Source organism: Chroicocephalus ridibundus, chromosome 17, assembly GCF_963924245.1.
Source record: "Chroicocephalus ridibundus chromosome 17, bChrRid1.1, whole genome shotgun sequence".
NCBI lineage: Eukaryota > Metazoa > Chordata > Aves > Charadriiformes > Laridae > Chroicocephalus > Chroicocephalus ridibundus.
The window spans coordinates 2,439,165-2,458,392 of record NC_086300.1 but is presented as its reverse complement, the minus strand read 5'-3'; the positions used below and the strand labels follow the sequence as shown (position 1 = coordinate 2,458,392).

The 19,228-nt window shown below is 65.5% G+C and overlaps 1 protein-coding gene across 10 annotated transcripts in view; it reads left to right on the top strand.

Moving 5' to 3' along the window:
- Positions 1 to 19,228, top strand: part of SRCIN1 (SRC kinase signaling inhibitor 1) — an 83,263-nt gene that overhangs the window by 22,448 nt on the left and 41,587 nt on the right. For 5 of the 10 annotated variants that reach the window (XM_063354649.1, XM_063354648.1, XM_063354651.1 and 2 more), the window contains one exon: positions 9,958 to 10,241. In XM_063354649.1, coding sequence (XP_063210719.1) covers positions 9,958 to 10,241 — 284 coding nt within the window. Of the gene's footprint in view, positions 1 to 6,182; positions 6,673 to 9,957; positions 10,242 to 19,228 lie in introns of those variants that run through there. The other 5 variants (XM_063354647.1, XM_063354655.1, XM_063354656.1 and 2 more) reach the window with 2 other exon arrangements.

Sequence of the window (19,228 nt, the reverse complement as noted above, 5' to 3'; positions counted from 1 at the left end):
GGCGCTGGTGGAAGGGCTGTGGCGTTGGAGGGGCCGCGGTTCTCCCTCCGACGGGCCCCGCCGGGACTTGGGATGGGCAGCGGCAGGGTTTGCCCAGCGCCGGCAGGGACGGGAGGGATGGCATCTGCCTGCGGGGACGGTGCGGTGGCCTTGTCCTGGCGCCACCCGCAGCAGGACACGGGGCACCACCGAGGTGGCACGTATCGGGGGATGCGGTGGGCTGTATCGGGGGATGCGGTGGGCTGGGGACCTTGGTGTCCTCACGCCCTGCAGGTGGCTGGGGGGACACATCCCAGCAGCATCCCTGCGCCAGGGTCCCTGGTGGGGCTGACGGCAAAGCCCGGCTGGATCTTACCCCACGTTTTCAAATCGTGAGTGCGCTTCCCTGCGTCTAAGAGCATTTGGACATGGATCTGAGCAATTTTTTTTTTTTTCCCCCATCATTTTTGATTTTTAACTAGCTGTGACTAACCAGGCTGGCGCAGCGGGCTGTGACCAACCACCTACGTGCTACCTGGTGCTTATAAATAGGGTCTGTTCTCCGCACCCCGCTGGGAGTGTTCCTGGGCTCCCGAGCCCCTCTGTAACACCGAACCGCCTTCTTCCAGCCTCTCCCCTGGAGCTGCTGGAGTGTAGCATCACCCCATCTCCTGGCAGGAGTCACCCAAAAGGGTGATGCCCCCCCCAGCTCCTGCCGGGGCGGGGGGGGCTGTGGGAGCAGGGCTCAGTGCTGTGGCCGGCCCCGCTGAGCTCCGGGCTGTGCGTCCAAGCACGTCGCGATGGCGGCGGGAGCCAAGTCTTCGAAAGAGTTGGTTCCCCCTGTGCCAAGGCGGAGACGGGCCAAGTGTTGTGCCGGGCTGAGCGCGGCTCTCCCTGCCGCAGCCGGCATCGCCGCGGGCCCCCGCCACGCCAAGCCAGGGAAAATCCCCACGGCCACGGCCCCCGCCATGCCAAGCCAGGGAAAATCCCCCTTCCGGGAGCTTTCTCATGGAGCCGAGCTCTTTGTTGACGCCAGCGCCGGCGGCCGTAATCCCAGGCTGCAGGGCAAGGGCTGGAAAAGCCATGGCTTTGGCTTGAATTCTTCCCTCGCGAGCCCCGCTCCCGGCAGGGATGCTGGGGAGGTGGTTCCCCCGCCACGGCCCCGCCATGCTCTTTCAGATGAATTTGCGTTTGATGAGGTGCGGCGCGTAGTCGAAGCTCCTCGTCAGGCGGCTCCGGCCTCCCGGCGGCGAGCGAGCGAGCGGCGAGCGTGGCTGCGCTAATGGCATGGCAGGAGATGAGGGAGGGGAAGCCATTCCATTCCGCTTGCTTGGAAAATTGCACCCGATGCATTTAGCAGCAGAGCAGTGCCGGCGCGGCGCATCGCTGCGTGCGGGCAGGGCCGTCGCCCGCTCTGCCCCATCGCTCTCCCCCCGCGCGGCAGAGCTTTTCTTTCATCCTTCAGCCGTCCTCTCCGTCGACTTGTTGCCTTTCGCCCCTGCCCTTCATGGCGAGCTCTCCGAAGCCAAAGCTTGCCCGTGTTTCCAATGGTGCGGTGATGCCGGCGTGCATCCCTGGTGGCCGTCCCCAGGGGCCTCGTGCCCGGCTCTTGGCTCCCATCTCGCAGTTGCCCGTGGCCACGGGCTGGGCTGGAGGGTCCTGCCCACGCAGACACCCCCCCCGCCGGTGCCGGACCGGCCGCTCCTCCGCATCTCTCCTGTCCTGGATGCGATCGCGGTGGCCTTGCTCTGTTTAGCGACTTCCCTCGGTGTCTCGCTACAGGAAGAAATGGTCCTGTGGGGGATTGATTTTTTGATCTTGGTGTGTGTCCCCTCCAGCCCACCCTCCTCCTCCTCCTCCTCCTCTCTGCCAGCCCCCCCTCGCCCCCGGCCGGCTCTGTGACCTCCCCATACCTCTGCCCTCCTGCTCCGCTTGCGTAAAGATGAGAATAAGGAAAGAATCCAGACCCTGACCCCGGGCTCAGATGAGGTCCTGCCCCAAAACGAGCAAACGCGTGCGGCCGCAGGTTGCGGGTGAAGGCTGGAGCCTGAGACCCCCCAGCTCCCGGGGGCCGGCAGCCGCTCTCCCAAGCTTTTCCCACTGATCCAACCCAGAGCACTTTTGCACAGCACGTAAACTACATCTTCTCTACCCTTTGCCGGATCAATAGCTGGTTTTGGGGCTGTTTCCTTCCCAGCTGGACCCAGCTCTCGCTTGCAGCAGGACCCCAGTCCCCCCGTCGCCCCCCCGTGCTCCCTGCCCTCCCCCGCAGCCCCTCTCCCCACCTCCTCCCTCTGCGCTGGGCTAAGAGGAACCATCGATTTGGTGTCTTGAGGGGGCAGTTTATCGCTTTCCTGACGCCTGATAGATTGGAATTGATTTCCAGAGCAATTTGCTTGAGCAGCTGGAGGCGGGAGTGCTCGGGACCCGGCTTTGCAGGAGCGCGGTGGGGGCGGATGCGTCTTTGGGGCTTTTCTGAACCGTGGCACTGGTCGGTGCTGGGGATCCTCCGTCGGGAAGCGAGACCCGCGGGGCAGGGGGGGTTCTCAGAGCAGCCTGAATTCACCTGCCTGCAGGAGAAGGGGAGATGGAGACGGCAGCTTTGCAGGTGATGGGGGGCTCTGGGGGCCCAGGTCCTGGCGCGATCCTGGGCTCATCCCGAAGGATTCTCCCACCCCGGGCGGAGCACGGAGGCGGGGGGATCAGGCTTGGCAGGGAGACTTGGCTCTGCTTCGCCGCACGACTGCGGGTGAGTCACTGCCCCGCGTCCATGCGTGCCCCGCAGGGAGGCCGACGCTGCGCTCGCCCGTGGCAGGGCAGCGGTGGGAGTCAGCGGGCGCTGCCAAGATGCTGGGAAAACACCGGGTCCTTTCGGGAGACGCTAAATACTGATGCAACCGGGGCACCGGGCCGGGCACGAAGGCAGCACGTGGCTCTGCCTGGTGTTTTCCCCCTGCTCCGACACCGGGTTCAACCCCCTCGTGTCTCAGCATCCCCATCCACAGCCCGACTCATGTCGGAGCCTTTCCTCCCCCAGACCCGTGCCTCAGTTTCCCTCTCCCATCCTGGGCCAAGGGGGATTCCCAGGCTCGGTCCTGGCTGGCGCCGCCTGGGCTAATCCCATCCCAGTTGCCGCTGCGTGGGTGGGAGAGGAGACCACAATGTGGCTTGTGTTTATGCCGTGAAGAACCTGGTCCCTTCCATCCTCTCCTCTCCTTTTATTTTTATCCGGCGTCCCCGAGCTGCTGGCATCTCCCCAGTCACTGTGCCATCTCCGCCAGCTGAGGATGCGGCCTCTTGCCAGGGCACGCGGGGCTCCTTTCTCCTCCGGTCCCCGGCGGGGAAGGCCCTGCCCCGGGCCGGGATGCTCTCCGTGCACAGAGGATGCCGCTGGCTTCGGCCTCCTGCCAGAGGTTGGGGAGGAAGCTGATGGCAGGGGAAGGATTTGCCCCGGCTCTCCCAGCTGTGAGCCATCCTTCCCACGCTGTCTCACCCTCCACCAGCCTTATTTTCCCTTGCCTGAGTGAGGGCAGCTACTTTCTGCCTCCTACCGCAGCGGGGACCGACGCTTCCCACCGCCGGGGTGTCTGGGGGGAACGGGACAGGTGGGGATAAACCCTCACTCGGATGCTGTCCTGCCTGTGGAGCGACGGTGACATTCCCGCTTACCTGCCCCGTCGCCAGTCGCACAGGGCTTATCCCCTTAGAGACCCCCCCATTGCCTTGTCAGCAGAGCCCACCCCACCCGGCTCTTGCTCTTCAGCATCGCAGCCACCGCGCGAGGGAGAGCGGGGACACGGCTGCCTCGGTGCTGTCCCCTCCCGTCCCTGCCCTCCTGCGAGGAAGCGTTTGGGTGAGGGTAGGGATGGCTCCCAGCCGATCCCGGGGAGATGCTGAGCCGAGGAGACAGTGGGAGGAAGAGGAAGGAGGGGGGCTTTTCCAGTGGGATGCTGGTGCTGCGAGCGGGCAGGGGACAGGCAGCGCGGCGGCAGGGAGCCCTGCCTGCGAAATCAGCCCCCAGGGGAGCTGCCGGCTGAGGTGGGCAAGGCTGGGGGAGCTCCTCGGGGTGTCGGGTCCCCCTTCCCCGGGTGAGAGCTCGGGGACCAGCCTGGCTCCTGTGCCCTGGGCTTGTCGGAGGGATGTGGGGACGCGGCTCCGGGCAGGGGGATGCTGGTCCTGACCCTGAGCACAAAGTGAGCTGCTGGCCCCGCACTTGCGGCTGCCGTCCAGGGGAGTCAGGAGGTGAACTCGTCTCCCGTTTCCACGCGCACGCGTGGGTGCGATAACACCCGGCGAGGTGGGAAGTAGCTGCTGCTTTTTGCAGGGATGGCCAGATGGGATTTCTCCTTCAGTTTGGGTTTTGACAATGACATGGGAATTTAGCCGGTTGTTTCGCTGCTTCCGAAAGTAAAGGAGCTGCTTGTCAGGGCAGTGTCGCGGAGAGATGCCAGCTGGGCTGCCCCGAGCTCCGACCGGGCAGCAACCAGCACATTGCGCGGATTCAGAGCGGCTCCTCGTCCCCGTGCAGCTCCGCTGGCACCGGTGGGGCTGGCACTAGTGGGGTGCAGGCAACGTCCAGGGCACGTAGCGGCTGGGGACAGGCAGGGCCAGGTCTGCAGGGTCGCATCCGGACTGTCACCGCGTGCGGGCACCGTGCCCCTGCAGGAGCCAAGCAGCATCCTGGCGGCAGCGCCGATGGAGCGGGGCCGTGGGGTCTGCGCTAACCCAGCCGGGAAGTTCCCGATGAAACGGTCGGCGGGTGGTGTTTTATTTTCCCTGGTTCCGCTTGAATTTGGGAGTGAAAGGCTCGGCGGGGAGCCCGCTGCTGCGCCCGGGGTAAGCCGCAGCCTGGTGCTGCGGGGAGGGACCCTTGAGGATGGGGACAGGAGGTGGGAAAGCTGCATCCCCCACCTCCCGGGGAGAGAGGTTTGTCCCAGGACGGATGTTAATGGTCCTTCGTGGGAGACCTTGGCATCGCCTGGCGTTTCCCAGGCGGTTCGGCGCCGGGTCTCCACTAGCCCGGGAGGAGGAGGAGGATGGCAGGGAAGCTCCAGCCCAGCTGCCCGTCAGCGTTCATTCCTCTCTTGCTCGCCCGGTGCTCTGCCAGGCGCGGGGAGGGCGCGCAGACGCTCAACTCACACGTGCTGGGATGGACCCTGGGTCTGTCCCGCTCCCGGCATCCCCACAGGACAGGAGCATCCGCAGGCCACGGGCTCGGCCTGAAACAGGGACACGTTTCTCTCTAGTTTGATTTAAACGAGCAGATCTGGCTGCGTAGAGCGCCGGCGATGGCTGGACCCGTTCGGCACGTGGCAGTGGGGTGGGTGAAGGGTGTTTGTGTACCCCCCACACAAGGCGTGTTGGCTGCCTTGTCCCCGCTCCTGGGCACGGCTTGGGTAGGAGAACGCGGGCAGCTGTGCAGCTCCCGCTGCTTTTTGGCTGTTTCCTGGCCCCGTTGCGGGGTGAGATGGGATCTGGGTCCCAGAGGGCACTTGACCACCGTGTCCCCATCCCGAAATGGGCACAAACAGAGCGTGGCTGCGCCAGGGACAGGGACTCAACGGCAGCATTTTGCTTTTACCCCTCTTGACCCCCTCTAAGATAACAAAATAATTTAGAGTTTGGGTTTTTCAGCGAAATTATAAAAAATGTCCATAAGGGTTATGCCACTGACTTCTTCTCGCCATCTGTGAGGTCCGGTTTCCCGATAGGCACAAATCTGGCCAAAAGGATTCCCTGCCCTTCCCAGCCGTCGTTCCATCGCTCCCGCCACCCCGCCGGCCTGGCAGCGGCGTGGCAGGGAAGGGGTTAGTGCGGAGCGGGGCCGTGGGCGCTGGGCAGCCTCCCCGGGCGCTGCGCGGGCAGCGCGGCAGCCGCAGCCTTCGGGAGAAGGCGAGCGCATCCCGCTCTTCCCGCTGCCTTTAATGGCCGGCTGCGGGGGAGCCGCATCGCTCCGAGGGGCTTCTATTCTTTCGCCGCCCTTTCTCCCCAGATGTACTCGCTCCTTCCCCTCCCCTGGCCCCTTTTTGTACAATTGCTTTCTCGGGTGATTTTTCATGCTCCGCTAACTGCCGTCGCTTTCACGGCCCGGCTGAGCCTTGCTGCCTCATGAAGATTTATGAAACTGCAGTAATAAACTGTGTTTGAAAGATCCTCTTTTATGATAAACCCCCGACAAGCTGCTGACGGGGGGATCGGAGGGGACGGTGCAGACGACCCTGCAGCCGCTCCGACCTGGCGTGGCTCTCGCGGGGCAGGTTTTTGGGGGCTTCTCCCACCCCTGTCTCCCGGCGAGGGAGCCGGGAGCCGGTGGAGAGCTGCTGCTCAGCCTGCAGAGCACCGCTCCTGAAGAGCATCACCCGAAGCGCAGTCAGGCTCCGGTGCCTCTGGCGATCCCCCGGGAAGCAGGCGATGGCCGCATCCTGCTAGGAGCCCGGGCTGCGGCCCCGGCGCGGGTGACACCCCTGGCAGGTGAGGCAGATGGATGGATGAATCGGCAAAGAGACCCGCGTTCCCTTAACCCCCCGCCGCTCGGAGAGGGGCTTGCCAGGATTTACCGTGGGATTTTGGCTGCGGTGGGAGCCCTGCGCCCGGCCAAGGAGCCGCCTTCAGCCCCGGGGGACGCGGGGGCTGCCTGCCCCGTCCCGCCGAAGCAGTTTGCCGGCCGCCGTGGAAGCCGTCCTGCGCCTGCGGGTAAGCGATGGCATGGTCCCTCTGCGGGGGACACGTCCCCGAGGGGCACCTGCTTGGCTGGGCTGGGGCAGTGCCGAGATGGGGACCCTGGGCCGGCTCCAGCCACCGGCTTTCCCACCCCAGTGACCTACTTGGAAGCGGCCCCGGGAAGTTCTGACCAGGGATCTGCTGCTGCCGCTGCTGGCAGCGGGTGTGGGTACCACTGCCCCAGCATCCGTGCGGCATCCCCGCATGGGAGGAAGAGAAACAACTCGGTGGGGGGATTTCGGGTGGCGGGATGTAATCACCCCCTTGGGGTGAGGCCGGGAGGGAAGGATTAACACCCTCTTTCCATGCATAGTGCCAGGGAAGAACCACCCTGGGTGGTTTAAGGTCCCTTTCTGAGGGAGCCCCAGTACCCCAGTCGTTGGCTGTTCCCTTATCAGCTGGTCTCTGCCCGCTCCGGGCTGGGATCTGGAGAAGGTGGGTGACGTGGGGACAGGTACACGCGTGTCTGCGGTGGCTTTTCCTCCCCTCGCCTTGGTGGGGCTCCTGGATCATGGGGTTCGTGGTGCTGGGGCTGCCTCCCCCTCTCCCCGTTTGCTCTGGAGCCCGGCGAGGGACGCGGGAGCGGATGCGGCACGGGTGGGGGTGGAAGGGCCCCTGACAGCCTCCGGCTTTGCTCTGACCCCTCTGCAGATTGTGCAGGGCTTTTCAACTCATCCTTTTTAGTAGTCGGCAGAGAGACAGCGAGCTGGCGCGTTCCACTCCCGGAGCATGTAATTAGGGAGCGGGGAGCTGCATGCTGATGCACAGCTCGGCGAGAGGAGGAGGAGGAGGGTGGGAAGGAGCCAGGGCTGCTGAACCCGGGGCTGGGGAGGCATCGGGGAGGCGGCTGCAGGGAGCCAGCCCCTCTCGCACCCCCCGAGCCCCCATCCCAGCACCTTCCTCCTGCTCAGGCCTCCTCGCTGCCGCTCTCCCCGGCGAGGGAGAGGAGCTGCAGCTCCTTCCTCCCAGCCCTGTCACTGCTGCGGACAGGGGCTTTTGGGCTGCCCCGTCACCCAGCTTTTCCAGCCTTCGCTGTTCCCATGGGACACTGAGTGTCCCGGCGGCACTCAGGATCCAGTGCTGCAGAGGGGCTGGTTTTGTGGGAACGGGACACACGGAGGGATGCTCGGGGTCCCACTCCCCCCTCCTCCACCCTGGAGCTAGGAGCCCCAAGGATGCGTCCAGGGACCCCATGCTGGGGCTGGGATGGGTGCCGGGTGCTGGATGCGGCCCCCCAGCGCGTCTCTGCTGCTTTGCCATCGTAGCGCGAACACTTGAGCCAAGGGCAGGATGGGGTTTTCTGCCCGGTAGCAGCAAACCCTCGGGGAGAGGCGCGTGTTGTGGGGGGCTGTTGGGTGACCGGGGGGGTGGGAAGGCGGCTCCTGGGGCTCAGCAGGGCGGTACAGGAGAAACCGCTCCATCTGCGCTTATCAGCCCAGCGGTGCCGGTGTTCAGCAGAGGCTCCTCAGCCCGTGGTGCCCGGAGACCCCGGGACGATGCCCTCAGCCCCGCGCCACGCTGCCTTCTCCTCTGCCAGCGGAAGGACGGAGGTGGCCCCTCTGACATCTCCCCTGCGCCGCTTTTCCTGGGGCATCCCGGGGTATTCGGCGCGTGGCAGATGCTCCGCACCTTGTGCAGGGACACACGGACCCGGCTGACGGCGAGGTGGGGAGGGACCGGGAGCTCCGGCTCTCTGTCGCATCCTGCCACCGTCTTCTGGGTGACGGTCCCCCGGCCAAGGTCATGCCTGGGGATGGAGCTGTGGGTGGAGGGAGCTGGATCGGTTGTTTTTTGGAGGAGGAAAGGAGGGATGAAGCTTTGGCGGGTGAGGATGGCCCCGTGGCATCCACTGAGAGCGTCGTGTCCCCGCCTGGCTCGTAGCAAATCCCTTGTATGACCTTGAGCAGAGGAGTTCTGTCTGTAGCACCCGCTGGAGCCCTGCCTTACATTAATAACACAATCAGTTGTTATAAAGCTAATACATTGGGCTGATAAATAATTAAGGGAAAAGGAAAAACCCTCTATGATTTACTTAACAGGAGCTTGGGAAGGAAGGGAGGGGGGGAAAAAAGGACAAGGAGGGAGATGAATAATGGATCAAGGTTAAATAGCGAGCGAAAAAGGAAAGCCTTAACGTGGTGACTCCCTGCAACACACACATGCAGGTTGCCAAAATAGTTGGTGGTGGCAAAGACGGCTCGTGGGCTCAGCGCAGGCACGGTGACGGTGGCCGGGACCAGCCCAGGGCTGTGTGACACGGGCTCAGGCGGCTGGAGACCCTCAAAAGTGGCTTTTTGGGTTGGGGGCCGGTGCCCCGGGGCTGCTCTGCAGGGGCTGGGGGCCGCGGGGTGGCCCCGTCCTGCAGCCACCGCGGCGGTGCCAGGCGCTGGCAGCGCGCGGGGACTTCCAGGCATTCATTACCGCTGGCGTCCTGCGCGCTCGGCACAACTGCCCTGGAAATTAAAATCGCGTCGTGCGGCTAATGAATTATTAGCAGAGGGACGTGTCCCTTTCGCCTCGCTGCACGCGTGACCCCCTGCCCGCCCCCCCTGCCCAGCCGGGATGGGGTGAGCTGGGAGAGGCTGGGCCGGGGCAGAGCACCCCCGCAGTGCCGGCGGCGGTGCCGGGTTTGGTGCCCGCGGGCTGGGAGCGGTGGGGGACCCACGGGTGGGGGGCTGTCCCCTGCGGCGGGGGTCTCCGGCAGGGCAAGGGGGGGTCCTGCCCGCCCCCGCGGGCAGCAGCACAGCGCAGACACGAACCTCCCCCCAGCCTGGCATTTCATTTTCTTTTTGGTTTGTCCGTGTGTCCGTGTCCCCCCGTCTGTCTGTGCCCCGGAGCGGTGCCCGGCTCCTGTGTCTTGTCTGTGCCGTTTTAGTGACCCAACGCTGTTTGGTTCATGTTTCGGTCTGAACATGGTGGCCTCGGTGGCATCCCAGCCCCTCTGTGCCCCCCGCTGCCCCCTGCTAATGGCATCCCAGCCCCTCCGTGCCCCCCGCTGCCCCCTGCCCCATCCATCTCCTGCCCCATGCCCAGGAGCGGGGACACCGCTGCCATCGCGGGGGGACAAGCCCTGCACCCACCAACCTGCCGGTTGTATCCCTTGAAGGGATGACCCTGCTCCCCGTTAGGCTCATGTCACTCCTAGCTTAAAACCCTCTCCCTGTCCCCGAATCTTAGCACCCCACCTCTGCCCCACAGCAGTGGGGCTGCCCCCGGGCCGGCCCTGACCCCGCTCTGCTCTCCCCCTTCCCCGTGCAGATCCCGAGAGGACGAGCACCCACATGATCTCGGCGGACGATGCCGAGTACCCGCGGGAATACCGAACCTTGGGCAACGGCACCCGGCGCTTCTCCAACGTAGGGCTGGTGCACACCTCGGAGCGCCGGCACACCGTCATCGCCGCCCAGAGCCTGGAGGCCCTCACCGGCCTCCAGAAGTCGGAGATGGAGCGCAAGCGGGACGCCTTCATGGACCACCTGAAGAACAAGTACCCGCAGCACGCGCTGGCGCTCCGGGGGCAGCAGGAGCGCATGCGGGACCAGGTAAGGGGCGTCTTCTCGGGGTAAAGGTGGGGAGGGGGTGGACATGGGGACCCCATCTCGGCTTTGGGGATCTCCGCAGGAGAAGAGGCTCAGTGGGGGCTTGGATGGTGCGGGAAATGGTTGTCTGCTTGCTGCAACCCTGGGGGGGAGCATCCTCTAGGTCTGAGGAAGAGCATCCCCCAGCCCTGGGGGGGCAGCATCCTCCACCCCCAGGGGGGAGCACCCTCCAGGTCTGAGGAAGAGCATCCTCCACCCCCAGGGGGGAGCACCCCCCAGGTCTGAGGAAGAGCATCCTCCACCCCCAGGGGGGAGCACCCCCCAGGTCTGAGGAAGAGCATCCCCCAGCCTTGGGGGGGAGCACCCCCCTCTCTCCCTGGCACTGGGGCAGGGGGGGGTCCCAGGCAGGTTTCCCCTGCCATATGTGTGGCTTCGATCCCGCTGGCTGTCGTCAGCCACGGGGAGGAGAGGGATGTTTCTCCCTGCGGAGGAAGCGTTGGGGGGGGTGGGTGTGATGGCCGTGGGGGACAGCTGGCACCTGTATTTGCCCCGCGGGGGGGGTGACACCCAGCCCAGGTCTCGGTGGGTTTTGGCTGGGCTGCAAACCCCAATTTCGCGGGCTGGTGTCTGCAAACCCTGCCGTGTGCCTGGCACTGCGCGGCCCCGCAAACCTCCCCCGGGCCCCCCGCGCCCCTGCAGCCCCCCCCGGCCCTGGAGCTCCTTAGCTCACGTGGTACAAAAGGGCTAAATAAATAGTTTGCCCAGGCAAAGTTTCACCCCAATTTCACGTCCCTGTGCCAGCCCGTCCCCTGGTGTCCCTGCTGCAGCGCTGGGGGTGTGGATTTAGCGTTCATTATCGTTTGGGCAGGTGGGTGCTGTGGGCACCGGCTTAAATCCCAGCCCGGCTGCTGACCCCCCGTGCTCTCTCCGCTGTGTTCCGGACACCCCTCCCCAGCTGAGGACATGGGTGCAAAACCGCAGCCAGCCCTGACCTGTGTGGCACTGGTGTGGGGACGGGGACGTCTCTGAGCCAGGGGGGTCGGTGCAGCTCCGGGGGCAGAGATCTGCCCCCCGGCAAGGTGCTGGGGATGCTGGTGAGCTGGGGGGGCCACGGCTTGGGACGTGCTGCGGTGCGGGATGGGATGCGTTGGGCGAGCGGCAACCAGGGTTCGGTGCCCACATCCACGCGGGGATGTCCCTGGGTCCCCTCTTCCCCGGGGACTCAAATCCTCCCCCCGCAGGGACCAGCCGGTCCTCGGAGCAGGACGGGTGAGTGACAGTGACACGTCTGGGCGCCCTTGCTGAAAGCAGCAGAGCCCCCGGGCTGGAGGGTCCCCAGGGACAATGTCCATCCCAGGGGTGTCCCGCAGGCCAGGCAGCACCCCGGGGTGCTGGGGAGCCCAGACCGCTCCTCTTCCGGGTACCAGCGATGCCCCAGCGATGCCCCAGCGATGCCCCAGCGATGCCATGGGGGCAGCAATAAATCCTCACCCAAACCAGCACTTCTATACGACAGTGCAGGGTCGGGGGGGGTTTGAGCGCGGAGCAGCTGGAGGAAGCGGCCGGGAAGAAATCCTGTATCATCTCCAGCCACACGCCTCCCCGAGGGACGGAGGCGACGGCTCCCGGACCCAGCGTGGCGGAAAGAAATCCAGCTTTGGGAGGAAAACCAGCGGGACCCGGCGCTGCCGCCCGCCTCGCGCCCTCCCTCGGGGAGCACCAGGGGGGTCCCCGCTCTGCGGCCCCTCTCCATCCCAGCTGGATGCTGCCACATCCCGCGCGGCGGCGGTGACGGGCACCAGCTGAGCCCGGTTCTGGCCACGGGGTAATTGTTGGTGGGGGTTTGCCATCGCCGCCGCTGCACGGCCCACCTCGGCGCCGCCGCCCGCGAGACGCAGCCGTGACATTTCCAGCCGCAGAGTGATATTTCTCGGTAAATAACTAGGAATCTTTCCCTTATGATTATTATCATCGTAATGATTTAAAGACTTTTTTTTTTTTTTTTTTTTAAAGCAGCAGCTCTAAAAAAAACCCCGGCTCATCTTGGCTCGGGGTCTGATAAGTTTGGGAGGATTTTGTTTTGAGGGGAAAGGGAGATGATCTCGGATTCGGGAATTATCATCTTTATTTCTGAGCGCCCTCGCTCGGGGCCGCGGGTGCCCGCTGGGACTGGGGGGGTTCTCGGGCACCTGTTGGCATCGGTCAAACCCAGCCCGGCTTTTTGGGGCTCGGTGGCAGAGGGGGGCAGGGCTCCGCTCCCCCCCAGCTCCAGCCACCAGCCCAGCCATCGCCTATTTGCAACCGGTGGGGAAAGTAAAAAAAAACCCACCCAAATCCTATTTTTTTCCCCCCTCTTTCTTTGTTTTTTTCCTTTTTTTTTTTTTCTTTTCCCCCCCGTCATTTTTTCCTGCAGGCGGCCAATAATAACGGGGAGAAACTGAAACGAGAAACGCTGGAAACCCCGGGTGCCAACCTTTAAATGACATTGGGATCCAACACTCCCGGCTTGCCCGGAACGTTTGAAACTGGCTTTGCTGTTCTAGGGGAGCCTGGCAGGGAGTTCGGATCACAGGCTGCGCTATTTTCTTGGGGTTTTTTTTTTGATTCGGTGTTTTTTTTTTTTTTGGTTGGTTGGTTTTTGTCTTTTTTTTTTTTTTTTAAAAAAAAAAAAGAATTACATACGAGAGAGTTTACAAAATCGGAGGTGAATAGAAACGTTTCATAAATGTCAACATCCCTTTCAGCCTGGCGACGCCTGCAGCAAAACGCCCGTTGTACTCCTGCATAGGAATCGGGAAGCGAGCGCGATATTAATTTTAATCGCGTGTATATATTACAGAGTAAGGGGGGGAAAAAGAAAAACCAACAACAAAAAAACCACAAACCAAAAAGGGAAATAATTGTACCAACACCCAACAGACTGCCGGCAAACCCGCGGAGAAGTCCGAGGTGGCAGCCAGCTAATTTAAAACCCAGATGGGAGAACGCGTTAAACGGGAACGTTAGGAATCACGAGCGGGCTGGGAGCGGGGAGGAGACGGCGCACGGCGCTGCGGGGCTGCTTTTGGGGTAAATCCTGCCCCAAGGCGGGGGTAAATCCGGCAGGAGGGGGACGGCACGGCCGCGGTTCTCGTCTCTCTGTGCACTGACGCCGTTCGGCTGGGGACATGCCCCCGGTGCCCTGTACCAAGCATTTAGAAAGTTAGGAATATTTAGAAAAATAACACTATAATGGTTCAAAGGGGGTGACCCCCTTGCCCTTGTTTCTCCCTAATTTTTACTTTCGGATGGACTTTTCTGCGGGGGGCTCGGAGGGTGCGTACCGAGCGGGAACGCGCGTTTTTTTATGCAGAAAAATGATAAAGCCCAGAAAATAAGGGATTAGGAACCCTCCCCGGCCCGTGACCAGTTAAAGGCGGCCGCGCCAGCTGGGCCGCAATTAAGCCCTGTCTACTCAGCGCCTCGCAGCTCCTGAGCTGCAGCGCGGGGTTAAACACCGCGGCGGAGCCGGAGCAGGAACATGCCTCTTTCGGGTCGAAATAAAAGTATATAAAAGCTGGGATTTAAGCCGGTCCAGTTCTGCCGCGGGGGTGGGGAAAAAAAATTTAAAAAAAAAAAAAATTTAAAAAAAGGAAAGGCTGGAGCTGAGCGTTAACTTGTCGGTGGCGGCAGCGGATTTGCAGCTGCCCGGAGTAAATCCGACGCTGGAATAACTAAGGCACGGCCAGCGCGGGTGGAGGCGCCCACCAAGCTCCTGCCTCCCCGGGGGGGGACCCCAGCATCGACGCGGGGGGTGTAGGGCAGGACCTGTCCCGCAGGCAGGGAGCAGGCAGGGGTATGGGCAGGCTGCAGGCAGGGAGCGGGCAGGGAGGAGGCAAGGAGCAGGCATGGTGCAGGCAGGGAGCAGGTGGGGTGCAGGCAGGGAGCAGGCAGGGTGCAGGAAGGGGTGTAGGCAGGGAGGAGGCAGGGAGCAGGCAGAGTGCAGGCAAGGAGCAGGTGGGGAGCAGGCAGGGTGCAGGCAGGGAGCAGGCAGGTTGCAGGCAGGGGTGTAGGCAGGGAGGAGGCTGGGAGCAGGCAGAGTGCAGGCAAGGAGCAGGCAGGGAGCAGGCAGGTTGCAGGCAGGGAGCAGGCGGGGTGCAGGCAGGGAGCAGGCAGGTTGCAGGCAGGGGTGTAGGCAGGGAGGAGGCTGGGAGCAGGCAGAGTGCAGGCAAGGAGCAGGCAGGGAGCAGGCAGGTTGCAGGCAGGGAGCAGGCGGGGTGCAGGCAGGGAGCAGGCAGGTTGCAGGCAGGTTGCAGGCAGGGGTGTAGGCAGAGAGGAGGCTGGGAGCAGGCAGAGTGCAGGCAGGGAGCAGGCAGGCTGGGGAGGTGCTGGTTTGCTGCAGCTGGCTTCGTGCCTCAGTTTCCCCGAATAAAGGGGGGGTGTGTGTGTGTCTTGGCTGCTTCCCCACTCTGCAGCGGGGGGGTGCTGCCCCGTGGGGGCTGAAATTGGGGGCTGGGGGTGCGTGGGGCCGGCTCTGCGGGCAGTGCGGGGCTGGGATGGGGGGGGTGGGTTCCACTCTCCCACCTGGGAGCAATTTTTTACATGATTTTTTTCTGAATAGTGCTCGGCCCTTCCCCATGGCGCTGGTCGGGGGGGCCCAGCAGCCCCCTGTGCTGCAGCAGCAGCTTATTTGGGGGGGTGGGGGGTGTGTGCATGGCGGGGGGGGGTGTGCATGCACCCACCCCACCTTCTCTGCCCCCACCAGGGTGCACCCAGGGTGGGGGGCAAAGGCTGCAAAGCTGCTGGGCCTGGAGGGGCTGGGCTGCCCGTCCCACCCCCCCTGCACCCCCCTGTCCCCATTGTCCCCCAGCACCCACCCCTGCCCCATTGCACCCCAATCCCCCCCCCTCAGCACCCACCCCCGCCCCCATTGCACCCCTCGCACCCCCCTTGCCCCATTGCATCCCAGCACCTCATTGATCTTTTGCTCCCCCCCACCCCCCTGCCCCATCGCACCCCCCGCTCCCCCCACCACGTCCTTGCCCCGTCGCACCCCCAGTTCTCCCCGTCCCCCCCTGCCCCACCGTACCCCCAGTTCCCCCCCTGTCCCTGGCCATTGCATCCCCAGTTCCCCCTGTCCCCCTCCCGGCCCATCGCACCCCCCGCTCCCCCCACCACGTCCTTGCCCCGTCGCACCCCCAGTTTCCCCCCCCATCCCATCGCACCCCCAGTTCTCCCTGTCCCCCCCCCGGCCCATCGCACCCCCCGCTCCCCCCACCACGTCCTTGCCCCGTCGCACCCCCAGTTTCCCCCCCCGTCCCATCGCACCCCCAGTTCTCCCTGTCCCCCCCCCGTCCCACCGCACCCCCAGTTCCCCCCCCGTCCCTGCTCCATCGCACCCCTGCCCCCCCCGTTCCCCTCTGCCCCATCGCACCCCCAGTTGCCCCCCCCGCCCCACGTCCCTGTCCCACCGCACCCCCATTTGCCCCCGTCCCCTCCCGTCCCATCGCACCCCTGTCCCGCCCGTTCCCCCCCCCGACACCCCCCCCGCCCCGGCCCCGCCCCCGCCGGGAGCGCGCGCCCCCGCGCGGCGCGGCGGCCGGAGGAGTCGCGGGTTGCCATGGCGACCGCGCCCCGGTTGGTGGCGGGGGGGGCGGGCAGAAGGTGGAGCGGGGGGGGCGGGCGCGCGCGCGGGGCCGGCGGCGGCCGCAGCGGCGGGAGGTGGCGGCTCCGCTCCGCGCCGCGCGCACCGGCCCCGGCCCCGGCCCCGCCCGCCCCCCCCCCCCGAGCCCCCCCCCGGGCCCCGCCGAGCCCAGCCGAGCCGAGCGGGGCTCGCCGCCGCTGCGCACCCCGCGCCGGCCTCACCTGCCGCAGGTACCGGGGCCGGGGGGGCGGGCGGGGGGCGGTGGGGCTCGTCCCTCCGGGGGGGGGGGGGTCGCCGGTCCGGTGTCGCCGTGCCCTCCTCTACCCCTGTTGCGGTCCCCCCACCGCCCCTTCCCCAGGTATCCTGATGCGCGCGTGTGTCCCCCCCCCCCCACACCATCCCAGCATCCCCCTCCCCAAACGTCCCCGTCCCCCACCCCGGCATCCCGGTCCCCCTCTGTCCCCCGCCGCCAGCCGCTGTCCCGATCCTGCCCTTCCCCTGGCCGCGGGGCTCGGCCCCCCCGTTTCCCTCCAGCCCCCCCGTTTTCCCCCCAGTCCCCCGTTTCCCCCCAGCCCCCCCCCGTTTCCCTCCCTCCGCCCCTACATTCCCCTTTCCTGGGGTCTCCCCCCACTCCCAGGGTCGCGGCGGGGAGGGGGTGGCTGTTCGTGGGTGCCGTTGTCCCCGCGTTGCCCTTCGGCGCTGCAGCTGCGGGGGGGGGGACGACACTCACCTTGCACCCCCCCCCGGTGCCCACTGGCCAGCCCCACAGTGCAGCCCCCCGTATTCCCAGGGCAGCCCCGTGTCCCCGGCCCTCTGCAGGGGACGCTGCCCCCCTGTCCCCCCCCCTCCTCGGGCTGCGGGGTGGGGGTGCAGCCGGAGAGGGGCAGATGGTGGCCTGGGCATGCAGCATCCCTGCGCCATGAGGGGGCTTGTCTTGCCTCCAGCTCGCTTGGCCGAGCATCCTTCCCGGGGTGGGGGGGGGGAACCTGCCGGCGCGGGGAGGAACCCCCCCAGGGGCGCATCCCCAACCCGTTTGGGGAGCGGGACCCCCACGGCGGGAGGGGCGGCTCGGCAGCGTCTCGCTGCAGCCCCCCGAGAGGCGGCGGCTCTGGGGACACGGAGAGGTGCCCGTGGGGGGGCTTTGGGGTGAGGTTGGCGTCGTCCTGCCCTCGGGGGGTGCCCGGCTGGGCTGGGGGTGCCCCCGCACAGGTGGGGGTTACCCGGACACTCTGCTTTTGTGAAACCGGTGGCGACGGTGGCTTGCGAAGGCTGCCCGAAGTGAACCAGGACCCGCTGGGGCATCATTGGGAAGAAGAGGGGGCCGTCGTTGTCCTTCCCGGGGTCTGATCCCGGTCTTCGGAGCCGGAGCGTGTTGTGAACCGCGGCGAACTGCTGTAATGGTGGCGGAGAGCGTGCCTGGCTGGCGGGAGTGACATGAGCCAGCGTGCGTGTCCCTGTCCCCACCGCTGCAGCCAGAGCTGTCTCTATCGATTCTTTTATTTTTCCCCCCGTTGGGAGCGATTCCTGGCTGATTAAAAGAGACCCGGCCCAGGGTTTGTCCAGGAATCAGGTCCCCGAGAGTCACACGGGGGTCTGTGGGTCACCCCGCTTCTCCTCTGTGCACGGAGCGGGGAGGAGGCAGGTCCTGAAGTGCCTGAGAAGGGGGTGATAAATACGGCCGCGTTGGTGACAGCGATGGCAGCCTTGGGGACGGCATTACCGAGCCCTTGGTATAATCCGGATGCCCAGTGGATGATGCCCGTCAGGAATTGGATCCGACTCCATCCCAGCGGCAGGGGGGATGCGCCCGGCGTGCTCCCCCCTCGCTGTTCTCGGGCTCCCAGCACTGCCCCGTTCCTCGCCACGGGGCAGGGGACGGTGCCAGCGCTGCCATCGGTGCCACCAGCCGGGAAGGGGTGTGCGCGTCCCTGCCTCTCCGGCACACGGGGACACGACCAGGCGAAGGCGTCCGTCCATCCCTGCCCCGCCGAAAGTTTCCTGCTGTTCCTAACCCAAATTCGGCTCCTTCTGCCGGTGGCCTGGGGGGGTCCTTGTGATAAGTCCCCCGTGTCACGGCGCTGGGCTGGCGCTGAGCGGGGTTGGGAGAGAAAATGCCAAAAAGCTGCAGCGGGGAGAAGGGCAGCTCTTCTGTCCCCGCGGCTCGTGCAGCCCCGGCAGGGCTGGTAGCGGTGACAAGAGCAGGCTGGTCTCCATCAGCGGCTGCATCCACGGGTGCCCTCTGCCTCTGCCCCTGCCCCTCCGCCGGGCAGGGTGGGGGCAGCGCCCATCGCGGTGCTGGGACCCCCCCCCGGGGACCCTGCGGTGGGTGGCAGGGCTCGCGAGGCGGGGGGACGCGGCTGCCGTAGCCCCCCGGGGACACGGTGGTCCCAGAGGTCCCGGGGACCCTGTGGAGGATCCAGCCCTGCTCTCGCCCTTGGCGTGGGGCTTCCCGGGGATTTGCCCGCAGGGATGCGCATCCCTGGGTTCAGAGGCACCTGATGGAGGGTAGAGGTCACCCCAAAACCGCCGGGGGTCAGGCCCTGGTCCCCAGCAGTGTGCAGCAGGCAGAGGAAGGATGGATGGATGGATGGATGGATGGATGGATGGATGGATGGATGGATGGATGGATGGAAGGAAGGAAGGATGGATGGATGGATGCTTGCCCGCTCGGTTGCCCGCTCGCTGCCAGCTCGCTGCCGGGTTTACCTTGCACGTCCCTATTGTGTTGGTCCACCTACGCCGTGCCGTTGCCATAGCGACTCGGCAATCTGATCTGCCCAACTTCTGCCTGGTTTTCCTGCTTTCGTTCCCCAAGGAAAACCCCAAAACCTTTGGCCCGGCTCCCGTTCCCCTGCTCCCGCTCCCATTCCCAGCGGGATGCCCTTGGCCCCTGTGCTGGGGGGCCGGGCATTGATGGGGCAGAGACCCCCCCCATCCCCATCATGAGCGGGCTGAGGACGTGCTGAGCACCAAGCCCAGAGCCCAGGGAACCTGCAGCGGGAGAGGGGACCCTGACCTTGGACGTGGAGCCACAGAAGGGAGATTTTTAAAGCGCCGCTACCCGGGCTGCGTTGCTATAGGGAGATGTTGTTGCTGCCTGGCTTTGTCTTGGCGTCGGGCAAGGAGGGGGCTTGAGGAAGGGTCGGGGGCGCAAACCCGGCAATGTCCAAGGGCATCTGTGCTTTAATATCCCCCAGGCTGTCTGGGAGACGTCTCTCGGAGGCTGGTGCGTGGGCGGTCAGAGGGACGGTGCGGTCCTGCGGGCAAACTTTGAGCCCTGCAGCCGGGCCAGGGCCCTGTCGGTGATGCCAGCCATCGGGTGGCTGTGACAACCTGCGATGGCATCTCTGATGGCATCTCTTGACGG